At 30.1% G+C, this 16,225-nt stretch overlaps 5 protein-coding genes across 10 annotated transcripts; 4 read left to right on the top strand and 1 right to left on the bottom strand.

Annotated features, from left to right (window-relative positions):
* Positions 1 to 1,649: 1,649 nt before the first annotated feature.
* Positions 1,650 to 3,925, top strand: LOC142597347 (protein argonaute-1-like). The gene is given in 4 exon segments (XM_075728769.1): positions 1,650 to 2,753; positions 2,825 to 3,279; positions 3,281 to 3,493; positions 3,552 to 3,925. Coding segments are annotated over 4 exon segments (1,956 nt in total). The 5' UTR covers positions 1,650 to 1,750; the 3' UTR covers positions 3,837 to 3,925.
* A 3,072-nt stretch (positions 3,926 to 6,997) lies between these two features.
* On the top strand, positions 6,998 to 9,226 carry LOC124499116 (uncharacterized). Of its 2 annotated transcripts, none has more exons than XM_075728768.1 (3): positions 6,998 to 8,047; positions 8,119 to 8,786; positions 8,843 to 9,226. In XM_075728768.1, the coding sequence occupies exons 1-3, from the start codon at positions 7,042 to 7,044 to the stop codon at positions 9,125 to 9,127; spliced, it is 1,959 nt and encodes a 652-aa protein (XP_075584883.1). In that variant the 5' UTR covers positions 6,998 to 7,041; the 3' UTR covers positions 9,128 to 9,226. The 2 variants fall into 2 exon arrangements, with proteins under 2 accessions (XP_075584883.1, XP_075584882.1); XM_075728767.1 differs by having other exon boundaries at positions 6,998 to 8,051; positions 8,126 to 8,786.
* A 91-nt stretch (positions 9,227 to 9,317) lies between these two features.
* On the top strand, positions 9,318 to 11,763 carry LOC124499114 (putative protein tag-76). The gene is made up of 3 exons (XM_047062981.2): positions 9,318 to 10,370; positions 10,445 to 11,151; positions 11,233 to 11,763. The coding sequence occupies exons 1-3, from the start codon at positions 9,407 to 9,409 to the stop codon at positions 11,533 to 11,535; spliced, it is 1,974 nt and encodes a 657-aa protein (XP_046918937.2). The 5' UTR covers positions 9,318 to 9,406; the 3' UTR covers positions 11,536 to 11,763.
* On the bottom strand, positions 11,558 to 12,681 carry LOC124498693 (uncharacterized). 2 transcript variants are annotated; one of them, XM_047062487.2, is made up of 4 exons: positions 12,434 to 12,681; positions 12,089 to 12,377; positions 11,930 to 12,023; positions 11,558 to 11,836 (listed from the first exon to the last, which is right to left on the bottom strand). In XM_047062487.2, exons 1-4 carry the CDS (start codon positions 12,462 to 12,464, stop codon positions 11,834 to 11,836), a joined length of 417 nt encoding a protein of 138 aa, XP_046918443.2. In that variant the 5' UTR covers positions 12,465 to 12,681; the 3' UTR covers positions 11,558 to 11,833. The 2 variants fall into 2 exon arrangements, with proteins under 2 accessions (XP_046918443.2, XP_075584888.1); XM_075728773.1 differs by having other exon boundaries at positions 11,558 to 11,833; positions 12,434 to 12,594.
* Positions 12,087 to 16,095, top strand: LOC124499111 (beta-1,4-glucuronyltransferase 1). 4 transcript variants are annotated; one of them, XM_075728771.1, is made up of 6 exons: positions 12,371 to 12,513; positions 13,885 to 14,098; positions 14,163 to 14,520; positions 14,680 to 15,387; positions 15,455 to 15,681; positions 15,748 to 16,095. In XM_075728771.1, exons 2-6 carry the CDS (start codon positions 13,916 to 13,918, stop codon positions 15,940 to 15,942), a joined length of 1,671 nt encoding a protein of 556 aa, XP_075584886.1. In that variant the 5' UTR covers positions 12,371 to 12,513; positions 13,885 to 13,915; the 3' UTR covers positions 15,943 to 16,095. The 4 variants fall into 4 exon arrangements, with proteins under 4 accessions (XP_046918931.2, XP_075584885.1, XP_075584886.1 ...); XM_047062975.2 differs by having other exon boundaries at positions 12,087 to 12,513; positions 14,163 to 15,387; XM_075728770.1 differs by having other exon boundaries at positions 12,101 to 12,513; positions 13,843 to 14,098; positions 14,163 to 15,387.
* Positions 16,096 to 16,225: the final 130 nt, after the last annotated feature.

Below are 16,225 nucleotides of genomic sequence, written 5' to 3'. Positions count from 1 at the left end.
TTGTTAGCATAAACACATATAAACACACACACAAACATACACGACAACCACACCTAACGATACAATATTACATAACAATATCAACATTATCAATAAAGATTATTGATTCCTGATAAAAAAATTTTTAATGAGTTGGTTTTTTCTATTTTATATATGAATGGTCCTGATGGGATAGAAAAACCAATGCAATATACACACATGACCAGTAAAAAACTGGACACTTTCGAAAAAAGCATTACGGCCTATGGGAGAGAGGGTTTTTTCAAAGCTTCTAAAACCATATTTTTTGTCGGAATCAAGCGAAAATATTTTACCAGTGCATAGTGAAAGAGTTGCTCTTTGAACAGTCTGAGTTTCAACTTCCGGCTACCATTTTCGAGAGTAGATGTAGGGTGTCAAAGTTTATGTAGGGGAAATTTTCGCCCCTCTCGACTGTACTGCCATCTTGCAGATTAATAAATCCCTGAGATTAGCAAAAATGTATAGACACCAATTTTCGAATGTCGTGCAATCATACTTAACATCAATTTTGACAATTTTGCATTTGTTTTAAATCTTGTTTTAAGACATAAATAAAATATATCACTACAATGGTTTATTTTGTGCCATTTTTTGTTGTAAAGTAAGAATTCAAAAATTCAAAATCGAGAAAATGACCAAATATCCAACCTAACACGACCAGATCAGAATCGAGAAAATGGCAAATTTCAAAACTAACACGACCAGTTCAGAATTCAGAATCGAGAAAATGACCAATATCCAACCTAACACGACCAGATCAGAATCGAGAAAATGGCCAATATCCAACCTAACACAATCAATTCAGAATTCAAAATTCAGAAAATAACAAGTCCAAACTAACACGACCAGTTCAGAATCGAGAAAATAACAAATCCAACCTAACACGACCAGTTCAGAATCGAGAAAATAACAAGTCCAAACTAACACAACCAATTCAGAATTCAAAATTCAAAATCGAGAAAACATCAAATCCAACCTAACACGAGCAGGTCGTGTTAGGTTGGATATTGGTCATTTTCTCGATTCTGAATTCTGAACTGGTCGTGTTAGTTTTGAAATTTGCCATTTTCTCGATTCTGATCTGGTCGTGTTAGGTTGGATATTGGTCATTTTCTCGATTCTGAATTCTGAACTGGTCGTGTTAGTTTTGAAATTTGCCATTTTCTCGATTCTGATCTGGTCGTGTTAGGTTGGATATTGGTCATTTTCTCGATTTTGAATTTTTGAATTCTTACTTTACAACAAAAAATGGCACAAAATAAACCATTGTAGTGATATATTTTATTTATGTCTTAAAACAAGATTTAAAACAAATGCAAAATTGTCAAAATTGATGTTAAGTATGATTGCACGACATTCGAAAATTGGTGTCTATACATTTTTGCTAATCTCAGGGATTTATTAATCTGCAAGATGGCAGTACAGTCGAGAGGGGCGAAAATTTCCCCTACATAAACTTTGACACCCTACATCTACTCTCGAAAATGGTAGCCGGAAGTTGAAACTCAGACTGTTCAAAGAGCAACTCTTTCACTATGCACTGGTAAAATATTTTCGCTTGATTCCGACAAAAAACATGGTTTTAGAAGCTTTGAAAAAACCCTCTCTCCCATAGGCCGTAATGCTTTTTTCGAAAGTGTCCAGTTTTTTACTGGTCATGTGTGTATGTTGATGTGCTATTGCATCATCGCCATCATCATCATCGTCGTCTTATAACACGTTGAACAAAATGAATAAATCAGAAGATAATAATAATGGCATTGAATCAACATTTACCGTGAAATTAAATTATTTTCCATTGCATTTTTCACCAATCGTAATCTACAAATATGATGTTCAAATCACACCTCCTATTAATCGTGGAGAAGTCTCTTTTAAAATTATTATGCAATACATGAAGCAGAATTCACCAACCTTTTTTGGATGCTATTATGAAGATGGTTTTATCTATTCACGTAGATCAATTGTCCCGAATCAAATTCGAAGAAATAATATTGTCAATTTCAATAATCGTTATATAATAAGCTTAAAAAATTCTGGTAAATTCTCTTCATTAAATGAGGCCGGATTGAATTTGAAAAAAATTTTTCATTTTCTCATTTCGAAGAAAAAAAAAGTAACCAACACAGATCTTTTCATCCAAAAGGAATATCCATTTCCAGAAGATGGAATTTCAATTATTGCTGGATTTCGAATATCAATCACTGAAATGCCTGAATCACTAATTATGGTATCAAAACAAACAATAATATACGATGGAAAAACTCAAGCTTCAATTAGTCCCTTTGAATTGCCTGAAGAAGCTAACAAAGCATTCTCTAAAGAGTTAAACTGTAGTCCGGAGGAGGAATACGAATTCATCAATGAATGTCGTAAAGAGATAGCCGAATGTGCGGATTCATTTGGAATTAAAATTGACCCTAAACCGCTCGAAACAAATGGGTCAATACTTTGTCACCCAAAAATGATTCCTGACAGCCCGAATAAGCCATTCTACATTAAACCGTCTGGAACGATTAATATGGCCATTTTATCCTTTGTTCCATTCGATTCGGAAAAAATGAAAGAATTCGAAACAATGTTCATAGAGAAAACAAAATTTTTTGGAATCAATTTAGAAAAACGCTTCGAAACTCAATTAGTGGACGTTCAAAATGCTTCGGAAATCGATACGGTTTTTCAAAATTTGAATATTCGAGACATAAATTTTGTTCTTATCGGACTTTCTGCTCGTATGTTATTTTAATTTATATACAAAACAATTTTAATAATTATCAACTCATTTTTGATTCTTATTATTCAGATACTAGAATGGATTATATCTTTGAAAAGGTCAAATCTTCTGCAACTAGCTGCCATGGAGTAGTTACTCAAGTTTTTCTAACCGAAAACTTTCTCTTGAATGATACCATGCCAGAATTCTTCAACAGTCTTGCAATTAAATCTTGTTTGAAATTAGGAGGTCAGCCAAATATAATTGACCCAAGATATTGGAACGCTTTTTCATTCGATCCCGAATCTACCATGATGGTTGGAGTATCGTATTACCAATTCAAGCTCGATAATATTGGAAAAAACCTTTTCTCTCATTCAATTGTAGCATCAATGGATGCTAATTTTTGTCAAAACATCTCTATCGAACGTGTTTCAGTAAAGCCAAACGACAAAAAACTCTATAAAGAAATATTCCAGAATTTATTGAAAGAATATCATAAAGAACATGACAAATACCCCGAAAATATTATCGTTTTTCATGGAAAAAAAATACATTGATTTGAAATCTGTGGCCGAATCAATTAATAAAAAAGTTAAGGTAACAAGCCTTTTGATTGATAAAAATTCCCCCATACGTTTATTTAAAAATAATGGTGAAAAAGTACCGATCGGTACTAGTGTCAATCTTGACTTCCAACATTTAAATCGTTTGGAAAAAGAATTTGTTATTTCCGCTGAGATTGGAGCGAATGCAAAAGTAAGTTAGAAAAAAAACAAAGCTGATCTAGTTATAAATTAATCACATTTTCATATAGCGATACAAATCGATAAAATACAAGATTATCATTGATGATTCTAAAATGCCTGAAGATCACATCAAACACCTTTGTTATTCAATGTGCCATTTTTATTTTGAAAATTTCTACATCAATGATGCGCCGTTTCCGTTGGAATTGGCTCATCAATTTGCAAAAAAAGCAGCAAGAAGATGCATTGGACGTAATGAAATTAATAAAGTTGATTCTATCGAAGAAATTATCGACAATTTTTCACAAATGGTCCGAGTTCATGATAATCTAGAATATTCTGTAGATGAATAGTGATATTTCTCTTCTAATTTTAATAAAAATAATGCCAAATTTTAATAAAAAAACAATAATAATAATAAAATAGTAAAAAAATAGTAATAGCATTCAATTGGTTTTCTTGCATTTTAATAGCGATATTTTTTTATTTTTTTTTCTGTCCAAGTAATTGTTTTGGCTCTTGTATTTCCTCTCCAGAACAGAGTATCTGTTCCGCATCTTTTTCTGGATGCATTTCTAAAACAAACAATTAGAATGAAAATAGAATGCATGTTTTGGTTTTACTCACTGTGAAAATTTCTTCTCTAAGGAAGCCATGTTTACGGTATGTCTTGTATTTTTTCCCAAATTCTGGGTAATTAAAATAAAAGCTATCTTTAAAGATAGATCTTTTAACGCCGAATATGGTGGTGGTAAGGCAAAGATTGTATCTAAATCTTCAACTAAATAACCGATAAATACTTGTAAATTACGGACAAATTGTTGTCCTGTGGCATTGTCATCTTCAACCATTTGCCTTTATTTGTCGTGTCGTTTTTTTTGGATAATTTAAATTTTTCGATACAAAAAAAATAGTTTTCCGGATACGATTACATCATCTTTCATCACATGCTCGACACCTACGGCTTTTGATTCTAAAAAATTATCCTTGAATAATTTTTTATTAGTGTACATGATTTGAGACGACGATTTTTTTAATGTTTGTATTTTTGTATCTAATAGTAAAAAAATTTAAAATTTTTTGGCCAATAAAGTTCAATTTTTTCTTACTTTTAAGATTAACCTGTTGTGATTCTTGGTAAAACAGTGGGGAAAACTTTTGAATGCCTCTGAACAGTTTGTCCAGGTCAAAAGTAGAAGCCGCTTATAAAGAAACGCATTCTGTGGTATGTAGCTTTGACAAAGCTTTTTTTCATTGTTCTAGCTCAGCACACGTTGCTGCAGCTTTTGCATCCAATAGATGGTGCAGTCATTCAATAGAACATAGAAAGAGTTCGAATTCGAATTTTTCGAATTGATTATTGTGATAATACATGTGACACACGTGATTTTCATTTTGTGTGCCTGTGTGAGTGTGCATTTAATGATGAAATCTTGCTTGAACACTGCATTTATTGAAATGATTTTTTCTGTGTTTTTGTTTCCATGATCTATGATCTACTCATCGTTTGGTAAGTTATTTCGGTTATTTAACCTGATTATACCTAAAATACCTGATAACTTTTTTCATTTAAATTAAAGAAAAGAGCTTTCAAGATTCAATGTTGAGTGTCTTCATGCGATGAACCCACAAGGTTATCCTATAGGATCTATAGACACAAACTTGGATTAAACATTGGATCGATTATCATGTTCAGTCGCAATATTGAACCACAAAGTGGTTTGCTCAATGGCACGCGTTTATTTGTAAATAGACGCAGCATTAAAGCTCGAATATTGACAAGGAGGCTATGATTCATTTTGCAGCAAAACGATCGAGATCCTAAGCTACCATTTAAATTGGTGCGTGGACGATTTCCTGTTGTATTGGCTTTTGCTCTGACAATTAATTAATGTTTTAAGGGCAATCTTTCGATAAAATAAGTGTGTACCTTCCTACACCAGTATTGCAACATAGAATGATTTATGTGGCTTTTTGCCGCTGCAAAAATCCTAATAATCTGAAGATGCTGTTAAAACTCCCATTCCATTCATTGTTCAGCGTGGTGAATAATGATCTGATAAAACTGAAAAATGATGGAATCTGGTTGGAACAAAAGGGAAAAAAATCCAAATTGAAGTAGAATTATGCACACTTCCGGGAGATAATGCTGCTCAATATGAAGCTCTGGGGTTTAAAGGCACGTTCCGTCCACGTGACACATATCGTCGTGGGTGTGGACTGAGAGGCTTTGACCCGGAAGCAGTAGTTCAAGCGAAAAGCAACAGGTCATATCAAAATATCGACCTTTGCAAACCGCTATTGGATGACGTTTCATCGGAAAATGAATCAACAGTTGGTGTGGTTCAGAATATGATATTTTCATTGGATATATAATATCACACGATGGAATTGACGACGTTCCTAATGACGCAGTTCATTGTCTCGCCGAGGGCGTTTTCCCAAAAGAATTGGGTATATGCCTGCATTTGATTTCAAAGTCTTACAAAATAACATCACAAAAAATCAAAGCATGTTTCACAGCTTTTCCTTTTCATTATGGTAGTTTGGAGTGGAAAGCAGGCGAGGCTTTTTCATTAAAAGGTTCTGCTTCACAGGTTTGTGTTGTTTTAATTTGTATTTGGATTCTTATTTTTTTTGCATACTATTTCTAGAAGCTTGAAGCTTTTTTCAGATTCGAAGATGTCCTGGTTTCGATCATTGATTACGATTGGCCGGAAACCACGTATTTTCGTAATTTTGGGGTGTTGGTTTTTGCATCAAAAATTTCCACCACCAAGTTAACAAAAATCTATAACCAAGTAAAAAATATAACCAGGCAGTTTTTATCAATGAGAAAAAAATATAAAAAAAATCAGTAAACAATCTGGTGATAATGACAATGTTGAATCAATGATTTATCATAAATTACATCTACTAGAACACGCCGAAGAAGAAATCGAAAAATATTCATCAAGAAATTTCTTGACCATCAGTCATGAAATAATTCGAATGTGAAAAATAGTCATGAAATTTCTCGACCAAAAATCATTTCGACTATTTCATGACTCATTTTCCTGTGTGTATTTGAATAAATCTAAATTTAATTTTTCGAAAATTTCATTTAGGTGCTTATATTTATTGTGTGTGTGTGTGTGTGAATTAAAATAATTATATTCCAAAAATTTCAAATTAGAGATTTTAAAAAAGTTCTTACATTAAAATCATTGAGTGGTGTTGATCATTCATGTGGATAAATTTAAATCATCACATTTTATACCATCTTAATCCATAATGATATAATATAATATTTTGGAATATTTAGCTTTTTATTACAAGAATTAAATTTCTCTCTCTCACACATGCACGCCAACCACATCTAACGATACAATATAACATAACAATATCAATATAACATTAGCAATAAAGATTATTACTTGATTTATGAGAAAAAAATGAGGTGTTTTTTAAATTGATATATAATGTCCTGATGGGGTAGAAAAATCAATGCAATTTTGGTTACTTTGCTATTGTATCATCACAATCATCATCGTCGTCGTTTATAACACGTTGAACAAAATGAATAAATCAGATGATGATGATAATAATGGCATTGAATCAACATTAACTGTGAACTTAAATTATTTTCCATTGCATTTTTCACCAATCGTAATCTACAAATATGATGTTCAGATCACACCTCGTATTAATCGTGAAAGAGTCTTCTTTAAAATTGTTACGCAATACATGGAGCAGAATTCTCCAATTTTTTTTGGATGCTATTACGAAGATGGTTTTATCTATTCACGTAGATCAATTTTCCCGAATCAAATTCGAAGAACTAATGTTGTCAATTTCAATAATCGTTATGTAATAAGCTTAAAAAATTCTGGTCAATTCTATTCATTAAATGAGGCCGGATTGAATTTGGAAAAATTTTTTCATTTTCTTATATTGAAGAACAAAAAAATTACCAACACAGATATTTTCATCCAAAAGGAATATCCATTTCCAGAAGATGGAATTTCAATTATTGCTGGATTTCGAATATCAATCACTGAAATGCCTGAATCACTAATTATGGTATCAAAACAAACAATAATACACGATGGAAAAACTCAAATTTTCATTGATTTCTGTAAATTGTCCGATGAAGCTAGAAAAATAAATGCTAAAGAAATAATCTGTGGTCCGGAGGCGGAATATGAATTCATCAATGAATGTCGTAAAGAGATAGCCAAATGTGTAGATTCATTTGGAATTAAAATTCACCCGAAACCGCTCGAAAAAAATGGATCAATACTTTGTCACCCAAAAATGATTCCTGACTGCCCGAATAAGCCATTCTACATTAAACCGTCTGGAACAATTAATATGGCCATTATATCCTTGGTTCCATTCGATTCGGAAAAAATGAAAGAATTCGAAACAAAATTCATAGAAAAAACAAGATTATTCGGAATCAATTTTGAAAAACGCTTCGAAACTCAATTAGTGGACGTTCAAAATGCTTCGGAAATCGAAACGGTTTTTCAAAATTTGAATATTCGAGACATAAAGTTTGTTCTTATCGGAATTTCTGCTCTTATGTTGTTTTAATCTATATAAGAAACAATTTTAATAATTATCTATGCATTTTTTATTCTTATTATTCAGATTCTAGAATGGATTATATCTTTGAAATGATCAAATCTTATGCAACTAGTTACCATGGAGTAGTTACTCAAATTTTTCTAACCGACAAATTTCTCTTGAATGAGACGATGCCAGAATTCTACAAAAATCTTGCAATTAAATCTTGTTTGAAATTAGGCGGTCAGCCAAATATAATCGACCCAAGATATTGGAACGCTTTTTCATTCGATCCCGAATCAACCATGATGGTTGGCACATCGTGTTATCAATTCAAGCTCGATAATATTGGGAGAAACCTTTTCTCTCATTCAATTGTAGCGTCAATGGATAATAATTTCTGTCAAAACATCTCTATAGAACGTGTTTCAGTAAAGCCAAACGACGAAGAACTCTATAAAGAAATATTCCAGAATTTATTGAAGGAATATCACAAAGAACATGACAAATACCCCGAAAATATTATCATTTTTAATGGAAAAAAATACATCGATTTGAAATCTGTGGCCGAATCAATTAATAAAAAGGTTAAGGTAACAAGCCTTTTGATTGATAAAAATTCCCCCATACGTTTATTTAAAAATAATGGTGAAAAAGTACCAATCGGTACTAGTGTCAATCTTGACTTCCAACATTTAAATTATCTGGAAAAAGAATTTGTTATTTCCGCTGAGATTGGAAATGAAAGGAATGTAAGTTTAAAAAAACATATCTAATCTATTTATAAATTAATCACATTTTCATATAGCGATACAAATCGACAAAATTTAAGATTATCATTGATGATTCTAAAATGTCTGAAAATCACATCAAAAACCTTTGCTATTCTATGTGCCATCTTTATTCAGGGAATTTTTACATCACTGATACGCCGTTTCCGTTGGAATTGGCTCAACAATTTGCAAAAAAAGCAGCAAGAAGATGCATTGGACGTAATGAAATTAATAAAGTTGATTCTATCGAAGAAATTATCGACAATTTTTCACAAATGGTCCGAGTTCATGATAATCTAGAATATTCTGTAGATGAATAGTGATATTTCTCTTCTAATTTAAAAATTTTCATTCAATCATGATAAATGTGATGAAATCTTTTCGTATTTGAATAAATCTAAATTTCATTTTGGTGCTTATATTCATTGTTGTGTGTATGTGTGTGCGCGTGTGTCAATTTTATCCGCTAGATTCCTCTTAAATCGACAATCACTTTTTTCTATTTTCATCATCATATCCGTCATGCTGTTGAAATTGGAGTGTGAATATTGAAACTCAGCGTGATTCTGATGTAATTCAAATCATTGCATCATTTCATCATGGATTTGGAAACTAATTATTTTCCAATATCATTTGTAAATATTCCTATTCATAAATTTGAATACTGGGTCTTACCTAAGATAAGTGACATTGAATTGAGTAAATTAATCAACGAATTCAGCAGAAATTTTTTAAATTTGTTCTACGGTTGTTTCTATGAAAATGGTTTCATCTATATACCTAATAATAATATGATTCAACAACTTTATGATAAACAAATTGAATTTAGACATAATAATTATCGTTTAATTTTGAACAAAATTGTTACATTTAAATCATTTGAATCAAGTGATATTGATATGAAAAAAATTATCGAATTTCGTTATACACAAAAACGTAAAAAGATTACTTCATTGTTTTGTATTGAAAGAATCAATCTAAATGAATATCCAGTGCAATCGATTTGTGTCGGATTTCGACTAAATATTATGATGATGAGGAATATGCTTTTGATGAATATAACAAGATCGGTGATTGCATCCAACTATCGTGGTAACGTTATCAATGTATATAATTTGCCACGTGTTCGTGATCTATTTATTAAAAAATCAAATATCGATTTGAAAAGCTATTTTAAATGCATAATCCAATGTTCAAAAGAAATATCTGAATGTTTATCCGATTACGGCATACGTTTATCATCAACACCATTAAAAACGACTGGTTATAAATTGTCAAAACCAAAATTATTGCCAGAAAATGATGAACATAAACCATTCTATATGATACCACCGAAATCAATGGACTGGGTTTTATACATATTCGATGAGAATTTTAATGCATTGAAAATGGATCAATTTAAATTCTTATTCTATGAACGAGCTAAATTCTATGGCATTAATCTGAAAAGTTGTCCTGATTCCTCTTTTATTCAAGTGAAAAATGCAACTGATATTAGGGATATCATTTCTGATATGAAACAAAAAATGACAATTGACTTTGCACTTTTCGGCATTTGTCGTGGTATGTGATGTTTTTGTTATTTTAAGATTTATTTTTAATTCTTACACACATTCATAAAATACTTTTATTTATAGGAAGTAAACTTGATAATTTTGAAATTTATGAATTAATCAAATACTATGGTAATACAGTTTACGGTATTGTTAATCAAGTTTTTTGCACCGATAATTTGTATCCAAATAATCATTATATGGACACTTTAATAATGAAAATATGTATGAAAATCGGTGGCCAACCAAATATTGTACATCCTTATCATTGGAATCGTTTTCCATTCGATCCTGATACAACGATGATCGTAGGAATCGATGATTTTGTCAAAAATTTTCAGCGAATAAAATTAAATTTCATTTCATTTGTTGGTACTGTTGACGATATATTTATTCGATATATATCGGAAATACGAATTTTTCGAAAACTCGACGATAGTGTTTATGAATCAATGTTCGCTAATTTATTGGATGAATATCAAAAAAGAAATGATTATTTTCCAACAACAATAATTATATTCCAAAAATTTCCAATGGGAGATTTTAAAAAAGTTCTTACATCAAAATCATTGAATAATGTTAAATTAACAGTCATTTATGTGGATAAATTTACATCATCACATTTTATGCCATCAACAATGACTAGTTCATCATCATGTTTGAACGAAGAAATCAGCAACCACAATGGAACCAGTGTTAATATGAATTTTTTATATCCTAATTTAAATGATAATCTATTCAAAGAATTCATTATCAATATTAAATCACCAACATTCGATACAGAACAAGAGGTAATAAAGGTTTATTATTCATATTCAATAATCAATCCTGATAATCTTTTTTATCTTATTCTTTAATTTTTTTTTATCTAGCAAAACCAACAATATTTGAAACCAAGTCTTTATACAATTTTTTTGGATGATTGTAATTTTACTTTGGAACAACTACAGGATATTTGCTTCACAATGTGTCATTATTATTATAATTATTTTGGTTGTAGCACTATACCGGCACCAATGGAATATGCATATCGATTTGCTCGTGATGCTTGCTCTAGATTTGCCGTACAAAGTGTTGATCTACCATCATCCGAACAATCAACGATCGATGAAATGATTGAATATTTTCATCAAAATTCAACAATTCATGATAATCTTGAATATTCCATATTTTGAATATTAATAATAATATATATAATCAATGAAAATTGAACGATTTTTTAATAATCAATATAATCAAAAATATGTTTATTTATAATGGCCATAATTGTAAACGTTTACCGCTAATTTTATTTAATTCATTCATTTGATTATGTCGACTAAAATTACTTATTTCATATGCATATTTGTAATCTTTTTCAATAAATTTATCGTTCATCATTTTAGATTTCATTGAATCAAAAATATCTTTCCAATGGTTTCCATTTGATTTGTTAATCGTAATATTTTCAGGATTATCAATAGCTTTCTAATTCTACTTTTATGATTAAAAAAAAGATATATAAAAATTATAATGGTTGTAATTATTGTGCGTTTTTATTATCATCATCAAATTTATGACAATAATTACCTTTGAAGGATTTAATCCATAATAATATTTTGGAATATCTAGCTTTTTATTTGTTTTCGTCATCATCATTTCATCATTATAGCCAAACAGATATCTATGGTAAAATAAATTTTATTCAATTTTTTGTTTTTAACAGCAATTTGAACAACAAAAATTTACGTTTTGCTTGACGTTGGTTGATTGCATGTTTTGACAACTTTATCATCATCAATGACAACTTTATCATCAACATTATTTTCAATGTGATCATCATCGAATGCAAAATAAGTTTGACGACCATCTTTATCGAATTCTTCAAGTTCTTGTCGTGTATCTTCAATTGTTTTTGTTGTCACTTGTGGACCACTATCCGATATCATAACACCATCTTCAATGATAATTTGTCGTTTAATTCGTGTTTCAATCTGTTTATTACGATGATTAATAATTCTCTTGCGTATGACCAAATCTATGATTCATATAATCAAGAATAAATGAGGAATGTTAACATTGTCAATCACTTACCCGTATTATTATTGTCATTCATAATATTCATCTTAATATTTATCAACGATTCAAATCGAACATAATAAAATCAATCAAATGTAAATATTACTAACTAAAACGCGTATCAAACACTTTTTTCGATGAATGTATGATTCAAGTTTTTTTTTCTCATAAGTTCATAATGATCATGCTGTGTGTGATTTACGATTATAGAGAGATATATAGTTTGAGAGCGAAAGAGAGAAAGTAATAAAAAAAATATATGTGAATTAAGATGATGAAAAGTTGTAATATATCGATCATTTCAAATACACATTCCAAACACACATACCGAAACAAAATGAATGTTAATGAAAAAATGAACTGATGTTCAATCCACAACAATCTCATCATCATATATGATGTATCTACATACAATATTCATAATAATAATAATAAAACGTTATATATATTTCGAAACAATGAGAGAACGAAAAAGAAAATCTAAATCCAATTCACACTCAATATATAAACAATAATAATATATTCAATTTGAACACAAATTTTTTTCAGACCAAACAAAAGTTGCCAAATGATTTCCATTGGTCATTCATTGTTATTCACTTGTCGTTTTTGATCCATCAATGTTTTAGTGTTATCGCCATTTTTCAATCATTATTATGGAATGGCCATAATATAAATCGTGTCCACTTACATATATAAAATAAATGGGCAAGTGTAACCGATATATATAAAATAAATGGACAAGTGTAACCGATAATTTTGAAAGAAAATATCCGTAACAAATTGATTTAATGAATACAAATCGATGCATGATCATGATTTGAATGACTTATATTGGACAATGATTAGTAGTTACAGGTAAAACTAGTTTCATTTCAACATTTCATTCAGCAGCATCAACGATATGTTTCGAATAGATTTTTTTTTACGAATGATGATCTTTGATCGTTACAAAAATGTTGTCCTTTTTCCTTGTCCATTAACTTTTTGACATCAAGTCTACAATGTTAATTAATTCGAACTAGAATCCTTATGAATAATGTTGCCATTAGAGACATTAGGATATCAACATACACAAACTTATGAATTATAGAATTATTATAATTTGTAAAAAAAAAATTTTTTGCATTGTTTACAGTGATGATCAAAAGATGGCAATACTTGATGCAAAGTTTACTCGTTGTTGATTTTCTTTGTCACATCATAAATTTTTGCCATCTGTAATCTGTCATGACAATAATAATGATGAGAAAAGAATGATGATGCGCTGATACGTAATTACTAAGATATTACCTGTTGATGATGAATGTCTGATGTGTATGTTTTTAAAGTGTCAAATATTTTTTTTTTGTTTGAGAGAGCGCGCACAAATATAAACCAAAATTTAAAAATTAAAAAAACATTATTATTAATGTAATGAAAAGTTGACAAATTTTTTCTTCATTCCATTTTATTCTTCATTGTAGTTTAGTTTTGTTATTATTAATATATAACACAATGTTCAAATGGCGTTATCTACGGAATTTTCGTCTTGATTCACATTATATATTAAAAATATTGATCATATTCAACATTCTACTTGGTCTTTATCTACTATTCCTGTCCACTAACTATCGACGATATGTCGAATATCCACATGATAGCCAAAACAACGATAAGCCAACAAAAGTTATGATAAAAGTAAATATTATATTATTTGAAATGTTTATTATTAACTTTATAATGAAATGGAATTTAATCTTAGGATGGTATAGATGAAAACCATCAAATTAACGATGCCAAAATAATCAATAAAAAAGTGGATAAAATTGTCGAACCACAACAACAATCTCGGCAAGAGAATCCAGATAATACGATCGTCATGACGAATGATAAGAATATAAAATCGAATGATCAATCAGTTGATAAAGTTTTCGATTCAAATAATCGACCTGTTCAAATTCAAGATGTTGGCCAAAATAATGCTGATGCTAGTTATAAACGGGTGGAAGAAGATGAAAAAATCATTGATGAAAGTGATAAATTAAAAATTGAAATGTTGGGAGCCAAACCCGATGAACAGAATAGTATTATCCATATGGATTTGGATTCATTTACTGATGGTAAAAATGATAAAGCCAATGACATTATGAGTGAAGCCAAAGATAATAATAGAAAAGATTTACCCAAAGAATCATTAGATGATTTACTTAACAAAGATGTTATCAAACAAATAATGGACCATAATTCTCATATTAAAAAAAATTATTCACAATTAATAGTTCCTGATAATATTAATCTCGAGCCATCTTCCTGGACAACGGAAACTAGAGGCAAATATCAAGCGCTTAAAAATTATATTATTGGAAATGGACTCATTGATTATAGTCGAACGATAACATTGTCTACACAAGGAGGACCCGGATTTTTACATCATGCCGAACAATTATGTTCACGTTGGGATGGTCCCATTTCATTGGCTGTATATGCGCCTGGAGAGGATTTTCGATTATCGGTTAATATGATCTATTATCTACGCCAATGTGCCCATGAATGTGTTGCCAAACGTGTATTCTGGCATTTTGTCTATGATATTGCCTTTCCACCAAGTGCCAAAATGTCCGGTCCAACTAGTTTTCTAAAAACTAATAAATTCGATTGTAGTAAATCATTGGATGAAACAATGAAAATGTTGAAAATTGATACGGATTTTCGGTCAAACAAATCTCTTCCGTATCCAATAAACGTTCTTCGTAATGTTGCTCGTTCATCATCAAAATCCAAATATTTACTTGCCTCAGATATTGAACTATATCCAAACATAGGCATTATTCCTGCATTTTTTGATTTACTTGACCGTGAACAAAAAGGACTTGTACCTGTGATCAATGTTAAATTTCCTCATGTTTATGTGTTACCCATATTCGAAGTGAAAGCTACCAAACAACCACCAAAAACGAAACAAGAATTATCCAAACTATTCAAATCAAGTAAGACTATACTCTTTGATTTTTTCTTCATTCTTATTGATTCAATTTGATATTTGCTTTATAATAGAGGATTCTATATTCTTTCATCGTTATGTTTGTGATGAATGCCAAAATTTTCCAGATCGAAATATCTGGATCAACGATATTCCAAAGAATAATACGATGAATATTTTTCGTGTAACCAAACGTACACATGATCGTAATCAATGGGAACCGCTTTATATTGGCACCAATGATGAACCATTTTATGATGAAAGGTTAACGTGGGAAGGAAAACGTGATAAAATGTCTCAGGTATTTATTCCCATATAATTTTGTCTCTCGCTATAAATGAGTGATTTGTTTTTTTTTTTTGGACAGATGTATCAAATGTGTTTGATGAACTATGATCTATTGATTCTGGACAATGCATTCCTTGTCCATGCACCCGGTATCAAACGATATCATCCAAAAGATGATCAAAAACGTTTAGTCTATATCAAATATAATCATCAGATCTATACATCGACATTGGCTGAATTGAGAAAAAAATATGGAAATAAAAATTATTGTTAATATAAAATCGCGATTTTCTTTGATAAATATATCATATAAGCCAAGAACATCCAGTTCATATCATTCGAATATATATTATCATTATTTGGTTGTTGTACAACCTGATGTTAATAGTTTATTTTCAATGAACTTTAAATAAAGAATTGATCATTGAATTTGTAATTTGCTATTTGAAAACAGTTTTCAATCATTTAATAATTGATAAATGGTATTATTTGATTTTAATTTATAAAAGTGCTGCTATCTGTTAACAGTGAAAATAACTATGATTCAACTATTTTTC

The sequence above is a fragment of the Dermatophagoides farinae genome, chromosome 2, assembly GCF_024713945.1.
Source record: "Dermatophagoides farinae isolate YC_2012a chromosome 2, ASM2471394v1, whole genome shotgun sequence".
Classification (NCBI taxonomy): domain Eukaryota; kingdom Metazoa; phylum Arthropoda; class Arachnida; order Sarcoptiformes; family Pyroglyphidae; genus Dermatophagoides; species Dermatophagoides farinae.
Note: the sequence above shows the minus strand (reverse complement) of the source record. Positions and strands in the feature narration are given on the sequence as shown.